General features: G+C 42.8%; 1 protein-coding gene across 1 annotated transcript in view; it reads right to left on the bottom strand.

Moving 5' to 3' along the window:
• Window positions 1–1,824: 1,824 nt before the first annotated feature.
• The window catches only part of lhpp (phospholysine phosphohistidine inorganic pyrophosphate phosphatase), a 101,990-nt gene continuing 82,726 nt past the window's right edge, over window positions 1,825–21,088 (bottom strand). Inside the window, exon 7 of the mRNA XM_034194381.1 lies at window positions 1,825–2,201. Coding sequence (XP_034050272.1) covers window positions 2,105–2,201 — 97 coding nt within the window. The 3' untranslated portion in view covers window positions 1,825–2,104. The remainder of the gene's footprint in view (window positions 2,202–21,088) is intronic.

The raw sequence follows: 21,088 nt of genomic DNA, 5'->3' as shown, positions 1-21,088 counted from the left end.
ATACAACATTAAACCCGACCAGTTTCACATCAACAGAGGCGTCTGATCCAATCAGAAGTTCAGTTACCTGATGTTCTTATGGTCTCTTCTGTATTTCATTATAATTACTGTACAATATTTTGTATAAGATACTATTCATATTATTTGTATTTTGTCCCTTTTATGCATGAAATGCTGTTATAAAGTAAAAACACAGTGTTCTTTTTGGGGCCAGGAACTGATTAATCCTGATTAACTGATTAGAACAGCATTTAGGAACAATTAAGTTCTAAAACCGAGGTTCCACTGTATTATAATAACTATATGAACAGTTTAAAAAAAAAAAAAAAGAATTGGCAAAGTCCATAAAGCCAGAAAATCTTTTAAATTTTTTTGAGATAACCAAAGCTTTGAACCCTCAAGACCACCAAGGCTCCAAAAAAAACAAACAAACAAAAACAAACAAGCCTGAAGATGCCTTTAGGCCAAGACTGAACATCAAGCCCCAACAAGGGAGATTCACAGCCAGAGAAGCTCGTAGCTCCTCGAACACAGCAGCTAATTACTTTCGGGTTCTAAAAATTAGGGACCACATACAGAGACGTGCTATCATACTGACACCATTTACTCGATTTGGCTGCATCCAGCTTCAAATTAAAGTCCAGGGTTTCCACTATCAGCTCATGCCCATGTTGTAACATTAGTAAAACACAAGTGTTGTCGATGTCTGAATATATTCTGATTGTTCGCTGCTGTTTACTCGTCCCAACAGACTGTCAAACTGTACAGCCACTAATCTGTAACTCGTGTGAAGCGGGTGCCTGACCTTGAGCTGGCCACCGACCAGCTCGCTCTGGGCGTGTGTGTGTTTGTGTTGAACCGAACACCTAGTGACAATGAACCTGCCAAGAGGAGGCGTGCCGAGCAGAGGCGTTGAAGTCAACAGGCCTTAGCATGACCGCACTTCTCCCAGATGGAAAAAGCCAAAAAAACCTGGATCCTTGAGCCATGTGAACGTGAGCACTGCGTTTTAACAGGTCCTCATAAGGCCGCTGGGCAATAACACAATCCACAAAACACTGACTCAGACAATGTGTGAGCTGTTAGAACGCCAGCTACCAGCTGCTCGCACTTTGCCGTGTGCGTTAATATTTATTCCTCAATCAAAAATAGGAGTGGGACTCGACAGATACGACAAGCTCACACTCGCTTTCATAACGCTGTGTAACGTTTGATTACCTTTAATTGCCCAATAATGTTCAGGCTTGTGTCAGCCAGTGGTGAAGTCCACCAGAAGGAACCCCTTGGCGCTGGTCTTTGGGTCTTCTTGAGTACTCGGTGCGCTATTATGTGCCGTGCGGATCCAGCTGGCATATTTAAGTCCACAACCCAAAAATCCCCCCTCGTCTTCCCTCCAGTTCATTTCACGCACACGACGAAAACGCGCCACGCTGAACCAGCAGCAGTAAACGAAGTAGCGGTGATACGAGGAGCCCTCGTGCAAGCTTCGCGGTGAGGTAAACAAAGCCGTGATGCTGAGCTCGGGATGATGGAGGGCTCGGGGGAAACAGAGGGGGAAACATGAGGCGTGATCATCCATCACGCTCAGGCCGCCGGCTGCATTTATCGTCTCTCAGACCTGCTCACTTCCCATTTCCGCTGATGTGTTTTTGGAAAACAAAAGCTGCCCGACGTGAATTCCAGCAGAAAACACAGCCAAGGTTAGATTTCTCCCACAACACTGGAACCTTGACCCCCTTTCAAAAATACTTCTGTGACCGCGGCTTCATAGTGGAAATGGTAAACAAATTTATGGAGACAAACATTTAACAGCTCAGATGTATCATGTTTATTTTTTTTGCACCAATATTCACTACATAAATGTTTGCTCATATTATTAACATGTTACATTACAGCTGTTTGAACAGCAGACATTAGCTACTTTAGTGTGACGTATCTCATCGGTGTGCAGGTCCGATATCCACATACACCAGGCTAACGTGGGTCAAACTGCTCTCTTCACATTGGCTCCGAGTGCAGACTTGGTTTAAAAGTGCTTAAACACTTTATGAATTCAGTCACCTCGAGTCAGTACTGAGGAAATGTCGAGTCCTCCGCCTCAGTCTCAGTGACGTCTATGATCCAGGATCATGTCCACTGCCTGGGCCAGGTTGTCCACGGTACCGTCAGCTGTCACTGCAGGGTGCCGCTCATCACTGGGCCTATGGGAGGTCAAGAACAAGGTATGGGCAGAGTGTACTGGGAGGAAGTGCACAAGCGCACACATGCAACAGCGCCCCCCAAAAAATGCAGTGTAAAACAGTCACAGAAAACAAGAGCATAGAGCATGTGCCTTGTGCCACTGTCACATTAAACGGAAAAACGTCTCATCGATATCACATCTTGGGCACCGTGAGTGCAACCTGCCTCTCCAGTGGTTCCTCTACATATGCTGCAAAATTATTACCACCCCTGATTCAGTAGCTCAGGCGCACATTACAGTGGCTTGCAAAAGTATTCAGCCCCTTGGTATTTCACACATTTTAATTTGTTTATGGCGTTTCAAATACAAAAAGTAAATCAGGCTTCTCACTATAAAAATTTCTAAAATTATCTTCCTTAGACTCAAACTGAAAACAAATCTCTACAACTTGATAGAAATTAATTAAAAATATAATAGCCAAGATGATGGGGTGCATAAGTAATGGGCCCCTTTGGTATAATACCTGTAAATAATCAGTTTAATTGCCAATTTTCTTCAGACAAGTGAGGGGATGGATACATGAACATTTCAAAGTCACTGAATATGTTTTGAACTTTATTTACGTCAGTTATGAAGAAATACAAACAGTGTGGCACTCTATGGTAAATCTGTGTGGAGTAGACAGTTCTCATAAACTGAGTGACTGTGCAAGAAGGAGAAGATTGAGGAAATCCACCAAGACACCCAGAAAATGTTTTAGGCTTCTGTGGCTGTGACTGGGGAAATTGTGCACAGTGCAAATTCTTCGTCTTGTATCTCCAGTTATAAAGCTTCATGATGAAGTGGTATAGACGAGGGTCTTCTTTCACTAAAACATCAAATCTAGGCTTGCATCTCAGATGTACCTTCTGGCAAATTGTAGGTGCACTTTCAGATCTTTTAAAAAAAATCCTCCTCTGCTCCACAGAGGAGTGTTTAACTCATCGAGTGCCAGCCATTTTCAAAGTTCAGAGCATCCCAGTGCCAGGATTTCTTCAGCATTTGAGTGTTTTTTCAAGACCCATAGAAAATTGAGTTCTATGTCCATGTCAACAACAAACATACCACAAGAAAAGAAAAGAGAAGAAAGTGTCTCAATGATGCGTCTTTGGCGCAGGCGTTACTATCTGAAAAAGACGTGTTTTAGAGTCAATGGCATCGAGTGAGTTAATTTAATGTTAAAATACATTTTAACACTAAATTGAAACAAAGCTCAGGAGCGCATAATCAGTAGGTTGTGGTGGCTATATATCTACCAAATATATATATCTGGAAGAGACCCCCTGATGTTCTGGGACAGGAGCATAACTTCAGTGTTTTTTCTCATCTCTGACACTGGGAACACATTTTTAAATTACAGAATGGTTTAAGAGTGTATTTACTGAAAGACGACAAGTTATGTGAATCGGACATTGACACCCCCCCCCCATTTTTATTTTTTGCTATATGAAAGATGAAGCGTCGTACCAGTCTGAGGTCAAGAGCGCTCTGGAGCATGTTTTCATCCAGGATGTCTCTGTACACTGCTGCATTCATCTTTCCCTCCATCCAGACTAGTTTCCCAGTTCCTGCTGCTGAAAAACATCCCCACTGCATGATGCGGCCACCACCGTGCTTCACTGTAGGGATGGTGCCTGTTTCCTCCAAACATGATGCCTGGTATTCACACCGAAGAGTTCAATTTTTGTCTCATCAGACCAGAGAATTTTGTTTCTCATGGTCTGAGAGTCCTTCAGGTGCCTTTTAGTAAACTCCAGATGGGCTCCCATGTGTGCTCACTAAAGAGTGAATTCTTTCTGGCCACTCTACCATACAGGCTGGATTAGTGGATTGCTGCAGAGATGGTTGTCCTTCTCGGAGGTTCTTCTCTCCACATAGGAATGCTGGAGCTTTGACAGAGTGAGATAATTCCTTTGAGTTCGGGTTTGGTTTGTGCTGTGATATGACCTTATATGTTATACAGTAGTGTTCAAAATAATAAATGTGACTAAAAAGATTAATCCAGGTTTTGAGTATATTTCTTATTGTTACATGGGAAACAAGGTACCAGTAGATTCAGTAGATTCTCACAAATCCAACAAGACCAAGCATTCATGATATGCACACTCTTAAGGCTATGAAATTGGTCTATTAGTAAAAAATAAAAGTAGAAAAGGGGGTGTTCATAATAATAGTAGTGTGGCATTCAGTCAGTGAGTTCGTCAATTTTGTGGAACAAACAGGTGTGAATTAGGTGTCCCCTATTTAAGGATGAAGCCAGCACCTGTTGAACATGCTTTTCTCTTTGAAAGCCTGAGGAAAATGGGACGTTCAAGACATTGTTCAGAAGAACAGCGTAGTTTGATTAAAAAGTTGATTGGAGAGGGAAAAACTTATACGCAGGTGCAACAAATTATAGGCTGTTCATCTACAATGATCTCCAATGCTTTAAAATGGACAAAAAAAAAAACCCCAAAAAAACAGAGACACGTGGAAGAAAACGGAAAACAACCATCAAAATGGATAGAAGAATAACCAGAATGGCAAAGGCTCACTCATTGATCAGCTCCAGGATGATCAAAGACAGTCTGGAGTTACCTGTAAGTGCTGTGACAGTTAGAAGACGCCTGTGTGAAGCTAATTTATTTGCAAGAATCCCCCGCAAAGTCCCACTGTTAAATAAAAGACATTTGCAGAAGAGGTTACAATTTGCCAAAGAACACATCAACTGGCCTAAAGAGAAATGGAGGAATATTTTATGGACTGATGAGAGTAAAACTGTTCTTTCTGGATCCAAGGGCCGCAGACAGTTTGTGAGACAACCCGCAAACTCTGAATTCAAGCCACAGTTCACAGTGAAGACAGTGAAGCATGGTGGTGCAAGCATCACGATATGGGCATGTGTCTCCTACTATGGTGTAGGGCCTATATATCGCATACCAGGTATCATGGATCAGATTGGATATGTCAAAATACTTGAAGAGGTCATGTTGCCTTATGCTGAAGAGGACATGCCCTTGAAGTGGGTGTTTCAACAAGACAATGACCCCAAGCACACTAGTAAACAAGCAAAATCTTGGTTCCAAACCAACAAAATGAATGCCTCGCAGATGTGAAGAAATCATGAAAAACTGTGGTTATACAACTAAATACTAGTTTAGTGATTCACAGGATTGCTAAAAAAGCAGTTTGAACATAATAGTTTTGAGTTTGTAGCGTCAACAGCAGATGCTACTATTATTGTGAACACCCCCTTTTCTACTTTTTTTTGCTAACAGCCCAATTTCATAGCCTTAAGAGTGTGCATATCATGAATGCTTGGTCTTGCTGGATTTGTGAGAATCTACTGAATCTACTGGTACCTTGTTTCCCATGTAACAATAAGAAATATACTCAAAACCTGGATTAATCTTTTTAGTCACATAGCACTACTATTATTCTGAACACTACTGTATGTAGGTGTGTGCCTTTTCAAATCATGTCCAATCAACTGAATTCAGCCCAGGTGGGCTCCAATTAAGCTGTAGAGAAACTTCAAGGTGGAAACGGGATGCACCTGAGTTTCAATTTTGAGCTTCATCATGTCAAAGGGTGTGACTACCTAGGTACATGTGATTTCTTCTGTTTTTTGTTTTTTTTTAATAAATTTGCAAAAATCTCAAAAAAAAAAATTCACATTGTCATTATGGGGTATTGTGTGTAGAATTCTGAGGAAAAAATAATTTCATCCATTTTTGGAATAAGGCTGTAAGATAAAATGTGGACTAAGTGAAGAGCTGTGAATACTTGCTGGGTGCAATGTGTGTGTGTGTGTGTGTGTGTGTGTGTGTGTGTGTGTGTGTGTATATATATATATATATATATATATATATATATATAAAAACACCGGCTGAGTGGATCCTTGTCATTTGATTGGTGCTTTGTATGTCACGTCATGGATTATTCATCCCATTTGTGTTACATTGCATTCAGAGTGCAGTTTGGTTCCATTTAGAGTGCAACTTTGGTTCCATACGTTTGGCACCATTGCACTGTGCACATGCGCGCGCGCACACACACACACGCGTGTGCGCCCACATGACAAATCCACTGCGCTGTCTGGAGGCTGTTAGCAGGAAGTCAGAATGAAAAGTTTGACTAATTTCTGATGTGATTGTTTTTTCGTTGTACTGGGGATGATATATATATAAATGAATGCATAAATAAATGTTGCCAGGATATTTGGCAGATGGCCACAAAATGGGGGCAATGACTCATTCACTTCTTTCCTATTCCCGATCACTGCAACACTGTGGAATAAAAGTCACTTCCAAGCATATCATGAGTGCTAAATTATGTTGGCTTATGCACACTGGGTTGGAGAATGCTTTGTGAATGAAGAATTGCTCAAATGACAGCACGTTTTAACTTGTCATAGAATTTTGTGTGTGTTAATGATTCTAAGTGCAAAATGGCACAAACTCTGCCACATTTACACACGTTCACAATGAATGATGTTGTTATTCTGTCTACGAGGCGGCGGAGTCTCCGCTGCAGAAACAGCAGTCTATCTCATGTAATAAGTTAACACTCAGGGTTCAATATACAGATACTATCACAATCCCTGAAATTTCCTGCTGAAAATCCCACTACATGTGCAAACCTCATCTATTCACACTCAACACACACAATTTTGCACATTTGGGTGGACACACTCTCCAAACTGCATATTCATTAAAGCAAACATGTTAAATGGACAATACGTGCTACTTTGCACAAATAAGACACAATCCTCAGTGCAAACTGTTATTAAACCAGAATGCACTTTTATTTCTTTTTTTTTTTTTTGTCGGAGCTACTGAGTTTGCAAACATTTTTACACATGCAAATCTTTAGCAAATCAGGCCTTCTGGAATGTGTCTGATTTATCCAGGCCAAATGTGTACAGCACTATTTTGTGACTTTTTTTTTTAATTGTATGAAAGAATTTAGGTTTTTCAATGCCATGTTGATAAATGAAGGCCCATGTTTCCAACACAGTGGAAATCCTGTGACTGGCGTTGTGCAGTGAAATGGTAAATGGATTGCATTGATATTGTGCTGCCATACGAGGTGCTCACTACACACTGGGAGAAACTAGAGGATTAAGGACCCTGCCCAAGGACCTTACTGGTCAGGCTGGGATTTGAACCAAGGATCCTTTGGTCTCAAGCGCAATGCTTTAACCACTAGACCATCACCTCCCCTGGTGGTGCCATTGTTTGACCCGGGCCCCAGTGATGGATGCAGATATGGCCGTTTAATCAGCTGGCAGGGGAAATGTGATCCGTTTGGCATGTCACCAGCATGCACGACCTTTTTGCTCCCCATCTAATCAAAAGAGGGAGACGCCCACTTTATTCATGTGCAGGTCTGCTCAGGACTTCTGCTCATTTATGAAGTGGTGCCTAAGGATCCCCCTCCCTCCCTGCTGACTCTGTGTGATCCCTCTGTTCCTCAGTCACAGCCTGGACCTCCAGATGGGGAGGCTTTGTCTGGCCCCGGGTGTGCGGTACACACTGCCATTAATCCTGCCCTGTGAGCGCTTGCACGGGGCCACGGCAAATATTTGCAAGCCGCCCGAGTGCGGAGAGAGAAAGAAGGGGCCCGGCCAGGGTTGAGGAGGGGTGCTGCATAATGAGGCTGTGGTGAAAGCCGAAAGCGGTGCCTGTCAGCTGCCGGTGCACAGGCTCCATGCGCTGCTCCGCTAATGGTCAGGGTGTTATGTCTCTTGTGCTGGACTTCTCTCCCACCCAAGGACTGACTGACTTCAAGCACAAACATCATTCTTACCCGTAGCGTCTCCTCCTCTCTCTACGGTGGTGCCTCCTGCTTTGACGTGTGCACGTTTGTGTTCGTATTCAATTTGCTGCTTTCCTGCCACTACCATAAATAATGAAGGAGTAACCTGGTCAATGTGACCATGCAAAATTCAGCACAAAGAAGCTAGTGTTACACATGAGGTAATCGCCGTCCTTCGGGTTAAGCGCAACGTCAATATACACAAACAGTTTGGTTTGCTTCCAGAGCCTGATTGACAGCATACAGCGATGAGGTCAGTTGAGAGGTAATAATTTACCTCAACACAGCTGCCTGCCACTATGTTCTAAACCAAATAACGTTACCAGAAAGTAGCAAGTAAATGATTAACAGCTTTCAAGAATGAAAGGAAATTAAAAATTTATGGTAAAGAAATGAAAGCATAAAAGAAAGTGCATCACGGTTTAAAAGGGTTTTACAAAGCGGTCGAGGAAGACTAATGATCAAAATCAAACACTTTATCTGCTTTCCTGTTCAAGTACACTGAAATTATTGACATTAGACACGAAAGTACGACAGTCTGGAACAGAAGCAAGAAAATCCTCAACAGCCAGGCTGCTCGATAAAAGCTATAAAAGTACTAAATACAACGTGAGGTAGGTGTGATGTGAAGATGAGGTTCCCTCTGCTAGGCTTTGCTGATCTATAGCCTGGACTAAAAAGAAAAAAATCAGAGTGTCTGGGTTTACGATTGTCCTGGACCAAGACTAAAATCCAGGATTTCAATGACTTCCTGGACTCATTTATCTGAGAGTGATATTCATGCCTCTGGGTCTGTGGTGTTTGAGATCAAGAGACACTAGGAAGAGCTTATGGAGACATTAGGTTGCAAACCAGTGAGCTAAGGTGACGACTGAATGTTTTTGGTGTTAGGTGTCTTTGGAGGATCCTTGGGTACTGAATGACTTCATGTGAAACAAGCATTACTGAGGGAGACTGAGAAGACAATTATCACTTGCACGTGGAGGGAACATCCAGTATGATATGTTAGCTATATGTACAAGGTCTGTTAGAAAAGTATCCGACCTTTTTATTTTTTGCAAAAACCTGAAGGATTTGAATCACATGTGCTTGCACGAGCCAACCTTGAACCTTTGTGCGTATGCGTGAATTTTTTTCACACTTGTCGATTGCGTCATTTGGTGGCAAGCAGCCTTTGTGTGAGGACGTGTGTTGTGCTCTCGGCAGATTTTCATTGCAAGGAAAATGGCGGAACGACTGGAGCAGCGTTACTGCATCAAATTTGGCCAGAAACTGGGCGACAGCCAGGTGGAAACCATTAGGAAGATTCAGACGGCTTTCGGTGACGATCCTATGGGCATCACACAGATTAAGGAGCGGTACAACCGGTTCAAAGACGTCCGCACAACAGTGGAGAATGAGCCATGCTCCGGTCGGCTATCAACATGCTGAAAAGACCGGATCATTTCCAAAGTGAACGCTGTGGTGATGCAGGACTGTCGTGTGACTGTCCGAGAAATTGCAGAAGAGGTGGACATCAGCACTTTTTCGGCACATTCCACTGTGACAGAAAATTTGGCCATGAAAAGAGTGGCAATGAAATTTGTGTCGAAGCTGCTGACGGCGGAGCAAAAGCACCTCCGTGTTAAAGTCTCACAGGACATACTGGACTCCGAAAAATGATGCTCATCTATTCCACAATTTCTCGGATAGTCACACGACTGAAAAACCACTGAAAGCCATCTGAATCTTCCGAATGGTTTCCACCTGGCTGTCGCCCAGTTTCTGGCAAAATTTGATGCAGTAGCGCTGCTCCAGTCGTTCCGCCATTTTCCTTGCAATGAAAATCCACCGAGAGCACTACACACGTCCTCACACAAAGGCTGCTTGCCACCAAATGACGCAATCGACAAGTGTGAAAAAAATACACGCATACGCACGAAGGTTCAAGGTTGGCTCGTGCAAGCACACGTGATTCAAATCCTTCAGGTTTTTGCAAAAAATAAAAAGGTCGGATATTTTTCTAACAGACCTCATATGTGTGCTGTATTCAACCACGCAAAAATACATCCCATGTGATAATCCAACCATCGCGTTGTACAGAGTTGTGTTGTGCTGCTTAAGTGAGTGCAAACACAAACACAAAAAGAAGTAGAAGTTCCCTGGAAAGGCTGCATCTGACGCATGGGACAGCATGGCCCACTGCCACACGCACACACAGCTGCTCATTTAGCCATTATGAACACACACACACACACGCCCAGCAATCACGTCATCAGTCCAGCACCTACTCTACGCACACACACACGCACGTGAGGTCAGTAGCACTGGAAAGTGGAGGATGAGTGCAGATGTGATTGCATGAGTGAGTGAGTCCATACGGTCCATACGTTGGTTGTACTCTGGTGTCCAGTACCAGCAGGGACTGTGCAAAGGGAGGAATACAGCGCTCCCTCCCACTCCGGTCCCGTGTTTGCCATCCAGACATTTGGACATCGGGCAGTCTTCAGCGCCTTTTATGGCCGTCTGACGGCAGTCTGTGTCATCTACCTGTTGTCTACATGCGCTTTGGATGCCATTGTGCAGGTGTGGACGAGGTAGTCTGGGTGTTCTGACACTGCTGACCACGCCTCTTTCACTCCCGACTCCGTCTGATTATGGCAATATTTGCCGTGTCGGGCTGGTTCCTGCACATTCTTGCTATGTGTGATGGGGGCTTTACTCCTGTGAAGCACCTTGAGGCAGCCTGCTGTGATTTGGCGCTACAGAAATGAAATAAACTGAACTGAATCTCCATTGTGGTAGTGCAGAGAGGCAAAATGACATAAATTGTGTCTCTGTTCAATTACATATGGACCAGACTGTGTGGAGTTCTATGATACATGTTCAGGCCTAAATTTAGCTTATACAAGGGCAGTCTGTGTACACACACACACACACACACACACACACACACACACACACACACACACACACACACACACACACACACACACACACACACACACACACACACACACACACACACACACAAAACTGTAAGACTTTGAGGACTTTTAACACGGGACATCAACCATATAAAAAACTGTAAAAGGATAATTAAAACCAGGTTTTCCACAATATGATGCTCTTAACATATGAATGCTTTTGGTACCACTGAAACACATCTTTCCAAGTCACAAATCACAAACAGTCAGCAAGTTATCCCAGTAATTACTTATCATGTTCAAGAACTGAAGTACACTGGCCTCTAATCCTGTAGAACAGCTGTGATGTGATGGTGGAATCATCCCAAGTGCCGGGTTACGTATGTGCTGTATATAATGCTCAGGCAATATGAGATTATAGCGAGTGCCACGTGGAATAAAACATGATACGCTGCTCGATAAAACGTGAGGATACGGTTTTATAACGGCAGACTGTGGCTCCATTAAATGAAAGTGGATACAAATGACTCGTACGGTCAATCTACTGGCGTGCACGACAGCTGTGCCATTAAAGTACCATATGGGTGATGTAGATGTGTGAGCTCTGCCAGTCCTCAACACCACTGACTTCAACTCATTTTGGCGCAACATTAATGTAAACTTTATAACATGCTAAAGAATGTGACTGTACACATTTTCACCAATAATACATGTGAACTATTATGTGCAGGGGAATGTACCTAGTTCAGTGTTGCAAAGTGCTTTTTTGTGATGCAAAAATCTGGTATAACAGAAACACATTCAGCTGCACTCTAACCATTTTGGTGCAGCGTGCACTCAGAAGAAACAACAAGCGCTTGAACTGTCTAATGTCCCACCAACACGTTCCAAGTTGTTGTCAAACTGCATCCGCCTGTGCTGAAAAATGAAGTCAATAGGTAAGTGCCAAGCGTTGCAGTTCCTCAAATGGCCACTTGGGCTGGCCCCAGAAGCGAGACAATCCACATGGAACCCCATGTTAAATTGTCCATATTTAAAGCTGGCACAAAAAATGAGTTGGATGTAAATACGAGGTCTGTTAGAAAAGTATCCGACCTTATTATTTTTTTTAAAAACCATATGGATTTGAATCACGTGTGATTGCGTCAGACAAGCTTGAACCTCGTGCGCATGCGTGAGTTTTTTCATGCCTGTCGGTTGCGTCATTCGCCTGTGAGCAGGCTTTGAGTGAGGTGTGGTCCACCCCTCTCGTCGGATTTTTACTGCGAATAAATGTCTGAATGATTTGGAGCTTTGCTGCATCAATTTTTTTCCAGAAACTGTGAGAGACCTCCAGGTGGACACCGTTCGAAAAATTAATATGGCTTTCAGGGACGATTTTATGGGGATTAAACAGATTACGGGGTGTTACTGCCGCTTTAAGGACGGCCCACAACTGCTGAGAGCGCGGCGCGCTCCCAGCCACCATCGACAGGCTGACACCCCGCTGGAACAACCAGATCATTTCCAACGTGAAAGCTTTGTTGATCCGGGACCTCGTCTGACTTTCACAAAAAGGCAGAAGATGTGGACATCAGCACTTTTCCGGCACATTCCACCGTTACAGGAGTTTTTTTCATGGAAAGAAAAGCGGAGGGATGCGTCACAGCTCCGTTCATTACGCGGGATAAAACCACCTCGGTGTTGGTCTCTCAGGACAGCTTTCAGGTGGATTTCAGACGGATTCCGGTTGCTTTCCAGTCGTGTGAATATCCGACTATGATTGTGCATGAGCTGGACATGCCAGAACATGTCCCGTGAGGCTTCATCACGGCGTTGCTTTGCGCCGAGCGGCTGCACCGCGATGCGCGGAACTCCTCCGCACATCTGTCTTAATGTGCTGGAAAAAGTGCCGATGTCCACGTCTTTTCACAATTCCTGTACTAGTCAGATGACATACCGGATCAAGACAGTGTCCAGTTTAAAAATGAATGGCACATTTCACTGTTACAGGAGTTCTTGTCATGGAAAGAGAAGCTGCTCCACCCCGTGTCACGGTGCAGCCGCTCGGCGCAAAGCAACGCCGTGATGAAGCCTCATGGGACATGTTCTGGCATCTCCAGCTCATGCACAATCACAATCGGATATTCACACAGGACTGGAAAGCAACTGGAATCTGTCTGAAATCCACCTGAAAGCTGTCCTGAGAGACCAACACCTAGGTGGTTTTGTCCCGCGTAATGAACGGAGCCGTGGCGCGTCCCTCCGCTTTTCTTTCCATGAAAAAAACTCCTGTAACGGTGGAATGTGCCGGAAAAAGTGCTGATGTCCACATCTTCTGCCTTTTTGTGAAAGTCAGACGAGGTCCCGGATCAACAAAGCTTTCACGGTGGAAATGATCTGGTTGTTCCAGCGGGGTGTCAGCCTGTCGATGGGGGCTGGGAGCGCGCCGCGCTCTCAGCAGTTGTGGGCCTTCCTTAAAGCGGCAGTAACACCCCGTAATCTGTTTAATCCCCATAAAATCGGCCCTGAAAGCCATATTAATTTTTCGAACGGCGTCCACCTGGAGGTCTCTCACAGTTTCTGGAAAAAAAATTGATGCAGCAAAGCTCCAAATCGTTCAGACATTTATTCGCAATAAAAATCAGACGAGAGGGGTGGACCACACCTCACTCAAAGCCTGCTCACAGGCGAATGACGCAACTGACGGGCATGAAAAAACTCACGCATGCGCACGAGGGTTCAAGCTTGTCTGACGCAATCACACGTGATTCAAATCCATATGGTTTTTAAAAAAAAAAAAATAAGGTCGGATACTTTTCTAACAGACCTCGTAGTTCCCTTTCCCTACTCACGACAACTGTAAGACTGTCGGGGATATATGTTTACCACTTGTTTAAGTCGTACAATTAAAAAATGTCATCAATTATTGAAGTGTGCGGAAAACAAGACAAAGTGGAAAACTTTGGTATCAAATGTTAATTTGATGCTTCTGTTACAAGTCTGTAAATAAAATTTTCGAATAAGTTCTCATTTCAAAAACTTGTATCAAAAAGTGATAACATTTTATTGGCCCACCGTGTGTGTGTGTGTGTATATATATATATATATATATATATATATATATATATATTACATCTGGAAAGTATTCACAGCGCTTCACTTTTTCTACATTTTGGTATGTTACAGCTTTATTCCAAAATGGATGCAATTAATTTCTTTCTTCAAACTTCTACACACATAATGACAATGTGAAAAGTCTTTTTTTTTTTTTTTTTTTTGCAAATTAATTAAAAATAAGAAACCAAGAAATCAAATGTACATAAGTATTCACAGCCTTTCCCATGAAGCTCAAAATTGAGCTCAGGTGCATCCTGTTTCCACTGATCATCCTTGAGATGTTTCTACAGCTTAACTGGAGTCCACCTGGAGTAAATTCAGTTGATTGGACATGATTTGGAAAGGCACACACCTGTCTAAATATAAAGTCCCACATGTTGACAGTGCATGTCAGAGCACAAACCAAACATGAAGTCAATGGAATTGTCTGTAGACCTCCGAGACAGGAAATTCTATGGTCTGATGAAACAAAGATTGAAGCCTTTGGCGTCATGTTGGGAGGAAACCCAGCACCATCCCTACAATGAAGCATGGTGGTGGTAGTCAGGATTAAGGAAAAGATGAATGCAGCAAGGTACAGAGACATCCTGGATGAAAACTTGCTCCAAAGAGCTCTTGACCTCATACTAGGTGACGGTTCATCTTTCAGCAGGACATTGACCCTCAGGACACAGCCAAGATATCAAAGGAGTCGCTTCAGGACAACTCTGTGAATGTCCTTGATTGGCCCAGCCAAAGCCAAGACCTGAAAATGGTTGTGCACCGACGCTCCCCATCCAACATGATGGAGCTTGAGAGGTGCTGCAAAGAGGAATGGACAAAACTGCCTAAAGATAAGGGCGGCAAGCTTTTGGCATCATATTCAAGAAGATTTTAGGCTGTAATTGGTACCAAAGGGTGCATCAACAAAGTATTGAGCAAAGGGTGTGAATACTTGTATACACGTGAAAGAAAAACAAAAAAAAAAAACGTTTTTCCTGTTGCCATAATGTGGTGTTGTAAGTAGAGTTTTGAGGGGAAAAAATGAATTCATAGTAAAACCTGCATATAATGGATTCAGGTGGACCAGCGAATTTTGTCCATTATAAACGAAATTCCTATATGTACAAAATGGACAACATTTGCTATGTGTATGTGACGAATTAGTTACATTCAGGAAGCACCGAATGATCCCAGCACCAATTAGGCTTCCGTATTTCCTCAATTAAGTGCCTGACCTTGAATAGGGGCCTGCCTCATTTAATGATCGGGTCAAAACTTTGTCTGAAAAAAATAAATGCCTGCCTTAAATAAGCACGGGACATTATGTGCATTAAAAAAACGTTGTAGCCGTTTATGGCTGGAATATGCATGTGCGCACAGCCTTTCCAGCCACAGATGGCTGGAACATGCGTAAATAGTTAAAGTAGTTGATAAAATGTTCTTGCCACTATTGTTTCTGTATGACAATGTTGCTTTTGATCCCACACATGGACAAGTCACAATCAGCTCGTCTCAGCTTTAGTTACTGATCCTTTCAGATATCGTCAATATTCGTGCAAGATGACGGACTTGGGAGGTTGGATGAAGCTGGATGACAGTCAAATGGAACGCTGATGGTACGGGACTACACAAACGATGAGGACCGTCAAGACAGAAAGCAAAATGGAATACGGAAGATTTGAGGTTGTCGTCAGGATTCGTTCACATTTTTTTACAGTTTGAAAATTCTGACAAAGCGCCAGCTACAGGAACGAAGTTGGATGACGGTTAAACGATGTCTCCGAAAGTCAACATACGAGGTCTGTGATAAAAAAAAAGCGGCCCTTTTTATTTTTTTCAAAAGATAAATGGATTTGATTCATATGTTTTTACGTCAGACAAGCTTGAACCCTCGTGCGCATGCGTGAGTTTTGTCATGCCTGTCGGTGACGTCATTCGCCTGTGGGCAGGCTTTGAGTGAGGTGTGGACTCCCCCTCCCGTCGGAATCTCTTTGTCTGAGAAGCTGCAGGGAGACGGCGCATGTGCTTTATCAAATTTTTTCAGGACCGGTGAGGGATATCCGTGTGGACACTATTCGAGAAATTCAGCTGGTTTTCGGTGTAAAGTTTAACGGTTGATGAGAGATTGTGGAGTTTCTTTCGCTTTAAGCACAGCCCACAAAGCGGATCGGCATGGCGCGGTCAGAGGTGGCGTCCGTCTGGCTGTTTCGAGCTGAAAACATCCTAATTTAAAGCTCTGTTCACCCAGGACGTCGTCAGAGAACAGAGAAGTTTCAGAAGAAGCCGGCATCAGGAGTTTACCCGGACATTCCACTGTTAAAGGAGATTTTGTAATGAAAGAACATGCGGACGAATTTGCAGAGTCGGATCCGTGACGACGTGGCAAATCCGTCTGCGCCGCGACATGAAAAACACCTCCGTGTTGAAAACCATTTGTAAAATTCAGGCGGCTTTTGATGGCTTTCAACAAGTGAGTATCTGAGAAATTGTTTAACAGCTTGGGCATGTTCCAACTTGTCCGTTAAGGTTTCCAACGGAGGTGTTTTTCCTGTGGCGACCCCCCGCGGTCGGGTCCGGCCCGACATGCGAATCTGCCCACACGTTCTTTCATTACAAAATCTCCTTTAACAGTGGAATGTCCGCATAAACTCCTGATCCCAAATTCTTCTGAAAGTTCTCTGTTATCTCACGACGTCTTGGGTCCACAGCGCCTGAAATTAGGAAGTTTTCAGCTTGAAACAGCGAGACAACGACGCCTCGGAGCGCAAGCACCATGGGCCGTCCTTACGGCGACAGTAAAACTCCAAAATCTCTCATCAGCCGTTAAAATTTTTACCGAAAACCAGCTGAATTTATCGAATGGTGTCCACTCAGTTGTGCCTTACAGGTTTTGGAAAAATTTTTATCAATCAAAGCAGCAGTCTCTGAGCCATTCCTAAACAATGAAAAATCGACGAGAGGGTGGGCCACTCCTCACTCAAAGACTGCCCACAGGCGAATGACGTAACCGACAGGCGTGAAAAAACTCTCGCATGCCCACGAGGGTTCAAGCATGTCTGATGTAATCACACGTGATTCAAATCCATATAGTTTTTGAAAAAAATAAGGTCCGTTACTTTTCTCACAGACCTCGTAAGTCCAGATTTCTTGTTTTGTTTTGGCTTCGGTGTCCTTCGTTAGTGCCTTGTGACCGGGGCTCAAGTCTCCTGCAGAGTGGTACCTTAAAATCCTAAAGCAAATCTATGCTTCTACAACTCCGCAACACTGTGGCTATGGAATGACGCCAATGTGCGTGTGACCCTTTTATAGTTCTCTGTCATGTTGGTGGTTAATGCAATTTACCACAGGAAATAGTGGCTTTTTCTGGATTAATTTGTCCCTCATCAAGATCCACTTCTTTATATAATCACCAACCTCCAAACCAATGTTACAGTACGTGCAATTTCCCTCCATGAAATCCAGTTCATTTGAGTGTCTTTGTAGCAGAGAGAACATAGAGGGCCGACTCCCACAAAATTATGTAATCTGGACGCCATTTTGATTGTGTGTAACTGGGGTAGCTTGGCTGCTGCAGTGGAGTGACGTTTTGTAAACAAAACTTCTCTCGAGTGTACTACAAGCTACTGTAATGCACTAACTGACTTTAGAACACAAGGAACTACTACTCCAAACGTTTATTTAAACAGCTGTTATGATTGTGGAATGTACAGAGTGGAAAATAAGGTGCTGTAAGTATATTATACCCTAGACAGCCTGATCTTTTATATTTTTAGTTTTATATTTTATATTTAGTTTTATATTTTCTGTTGTGTTTTTAATCGGGTTCTTTTTGTTTCTTTCTCTAAAACTGTATTGTAGCATTATTAGTTATTATTATTATTATTATTGTTAGAATATATAAAAAGAAATTAAAAAATATTACAATTTGTAATACATTTGACTCTTTTACGACAACAAACACTGAGCGAGAAAACAAATGCACACAAACGTGCTGACAGCTGCAACAGCTTAATGCTAACTTTATCATTGAAAACACCATAGACATGCTAACGTGTTAGCATCAGTCCCATTTTTAAGTTATAAAATACATCTATCAACTGTTTCAGAAGACCATAACAGGTCAGTTTAACATAAAAAAGGTAAATATTAATCACAGACATATGCTCTTTATGCTCTTTAGGGTTTTAGTGGGGAAAAAATTCAAATAAAGTGAAATAAAACAATGAATCATCGAAGCATTAGATCAAAAGCACTGCTTCGATCTGCGAATCACTGTTTCGATTGGTTCAAGGTTCAAAGCAAAGCCACACTGCAGAAAAGCTGATTACAGACCCACTGCAGGGTCTGTAATCAATGTAGAGAAATTATCATTTTCCTGACCAACACCCCCAAAAACAACAGCCAGTCTGAAGGACCGGTAAGGGAATCGTTTAGCAAAAAGGTTATTGATGTCGGTGGATCGAATAATTTCTTAACGATACCCTTTGGAAAGGAGTAGAATGCCACACCTTGTTTGTTTTAGTGTATTTGGTGCAATTGATAGCCAAACACTCAGTTTAGATCTTCATCTCACTTTAGATCTTGATGTTTTTCTGATGTTGCTGGTATGATAGTTATGATCCCTGGTCATGAAAAATGCACATAAACAGAAACTTTTGTCTCTAATACGACTCTAGAGTGACACAAAGACTGTCACTGTGTGTCTATAGCAACACCCAGTTACACACATTCAAAATGGCGGCTAGCGCTCAGCCAATTACAATGCAGCATATAGGAAGTCGGCCCTCTCTATGTTCTCTCTGCTTTGTAGCTTTTTTGACTCATATCTGCAGACTTTTCTGCCAGACATTCCTCTATTTGATCCATGATCAAAATGTAATCAGCGTGTGCACTGCAAAAACTTTTAAAATATGACAGGAGAGGAAGGAGTGAATCCAGCAAAGTGATCACAGCCTTCATTGTTTCGCAGGTGCACGTCAGGCTACAGAGAGGGTTCGCAGCCACGCAGAGGGCGCTAATCTAAAGCGGTAATTGCCAGCCTTGAATAAAGCCCTGCCTCATTTAGGACCCCAGGTCTGCGCACTGTTTGAAAAAAATAAACGCCCTGGCGTTTTATCAAGGAAATACAGTCCCACTTTCCTCGAATTAGGGAGTGTCAGTGCTGAACTTCAATTCGTACCTCTGTTGCTGCTGGGCACGTCCAGATTGCTCTGTCCATTTACATGTGAGGGGTTTTTAATGGAAATATATTACGATGGGATGGGACGTTTTGTCTGATGTGAGCGAAAATCTGTTATACAAAATCCGGTATCCACGGTGTATATTAAATGGAAGACCATACAAAAGCATTGGGACTTTTGCTTTTGTCTGGTGAGTGCGAGTATTCGGTTTATAGTTTTGTATTCCATTATCAAATAAGGCTGTAACATAACAAAATGTAAAAAATGTTAAGTGCTGTGAATATTTTCCAGATGCACTAAATATTAGGACTGAAAGGATTAACCAAGTAACTTGAAAAATTCAAATACAAAAAATGTTAAAGGCAAAGAATTTGCCTCAAAGCTTCATTCAATGCTGTAGTATAAACGGCAGGCCTGTATGTGACGCTGTAACACTCCAGACAAGTAGAAAAAATGAGTGAATGAATGAGTTTCTAGTACTGGCACACAAGCCACCAGCTCTAAAAGCCAACGGCCAGTTTGCAAAACTGCGTTAATCAATCATCCAAATTTAATTTAAGGTTGGCTAGGCTAAGCCAGTTTGGTGATGTATTAGGTGGGTGTTTTCAGATGTCATTCCTCCCGCCTAGAACACGCCTTGCTTATGCTCCACCCCTTTACCCATTTATGGATTGGCTGGGAGTTTGGTGGAGTCAGGCACGATCCATAGCCAACCCCTCCTCATGAGCCATCTCGAAACAATTGTACTACGAGCAACTGCATAAACTATTTTAGAAGAAAATCTAAGATTCTTTTAAGATAGCTTTTGTTATAGTAGTCCAACACAACCTCAGGATCCCAACTAAGGAACTGATGAAGGACTTGGAGGCATCAGACAGACATGTGACATCATTCACCTTTAACCTAAAAGACTGTTGACCAAAGAGGAAATCGTTAATCCAAAACTGACATAATAAAGGCTCGGCCTTTGCCCTGGTGATCAAATGTCAACTTTTGCCCAGCTTAACGTAAGGACATTTGAGCAAAACAAAAGCATATGTTCTTCTCAGGTATTTCCAGTGTCTTCTCAAAGAAGCTGACTTCTGGGTGAAAGGCATGACAGTCTTCTCCTGGGTTAATACTCGTACTTAACACATGAGCACGTACACAAAGACACACGTGCGAAGAGAGAAACAAAAGTGTCACAAACACTTGCTGTCTATTTAAACTTCTCCCTTAACCTTTTGTCCTTTGCTGAGTTTGCTTGACACGACACAAATACAACAGATAAAGAATGCAGCAGGGAGACGAAAAGTTCAACCTGAACCTGAGTAAACAGCACATGACACAGAAAACATCCAAAAATCACTGACACTGGGAAATGACAACTTAACTTGAAACTAACTCTGTCATTTTGGAAAAACTTTTCAAGTCTTTTGCTGTCACACACACACCATTTCCAACTATATGGGTCTTAAGTGCTTGATGCCAGGTGGATTTTCACTTCAGCTGGAAGAACCGGCCTTCTTTCCAGCAGCATGGCAGCTGGAGGAACTGCATGACGTTAGCTTTGCCGATATTTCCCAAACATGATCCATTCCTTCCCCAGTGGGACGTCACGTTGATGACAGGGGCTCGCTGACTTATCCGTACCTATGCAAAAACAACAACTTTGACACCCGAGTCTTCCTACTCGCCTGCCTGTTTGTCATGTGGGTCACACGGTCTTACACACCATTACGTTTCTTTGCAATTTTTGTCTACACATTGACAAGAATAACAGAACTGGCATTAAGCTGGTACAGATGACGGACAGAAGTCAAACAACCTCCAAAAACCACAGTTAGCTACCAATGCAAGATAATCTATTTAATGGATTAATTCTGTAAAAAAGTCTACCCTACAGAGTTTCCAGTTATGTA

The sequence above is a fragment of the Thalassophryne amazonica genome, chromosome 18 (genome assembly GCF_902500255.1).
Source record: "Thalassophryne amazonica chromosome 18, fThaAma1.1, whole genome shotgun sequence".
Taxonomy (NCBI): Eukaryota; Metazoa; Chordata; class Actinopteri; order Batrachoidiformes; family Batrachoididae; genus Thalassophryne; species Thalassophryne amazonica.
This window is presented reverse-complemented; position numbering and strand designations above follow the sequence as displayed.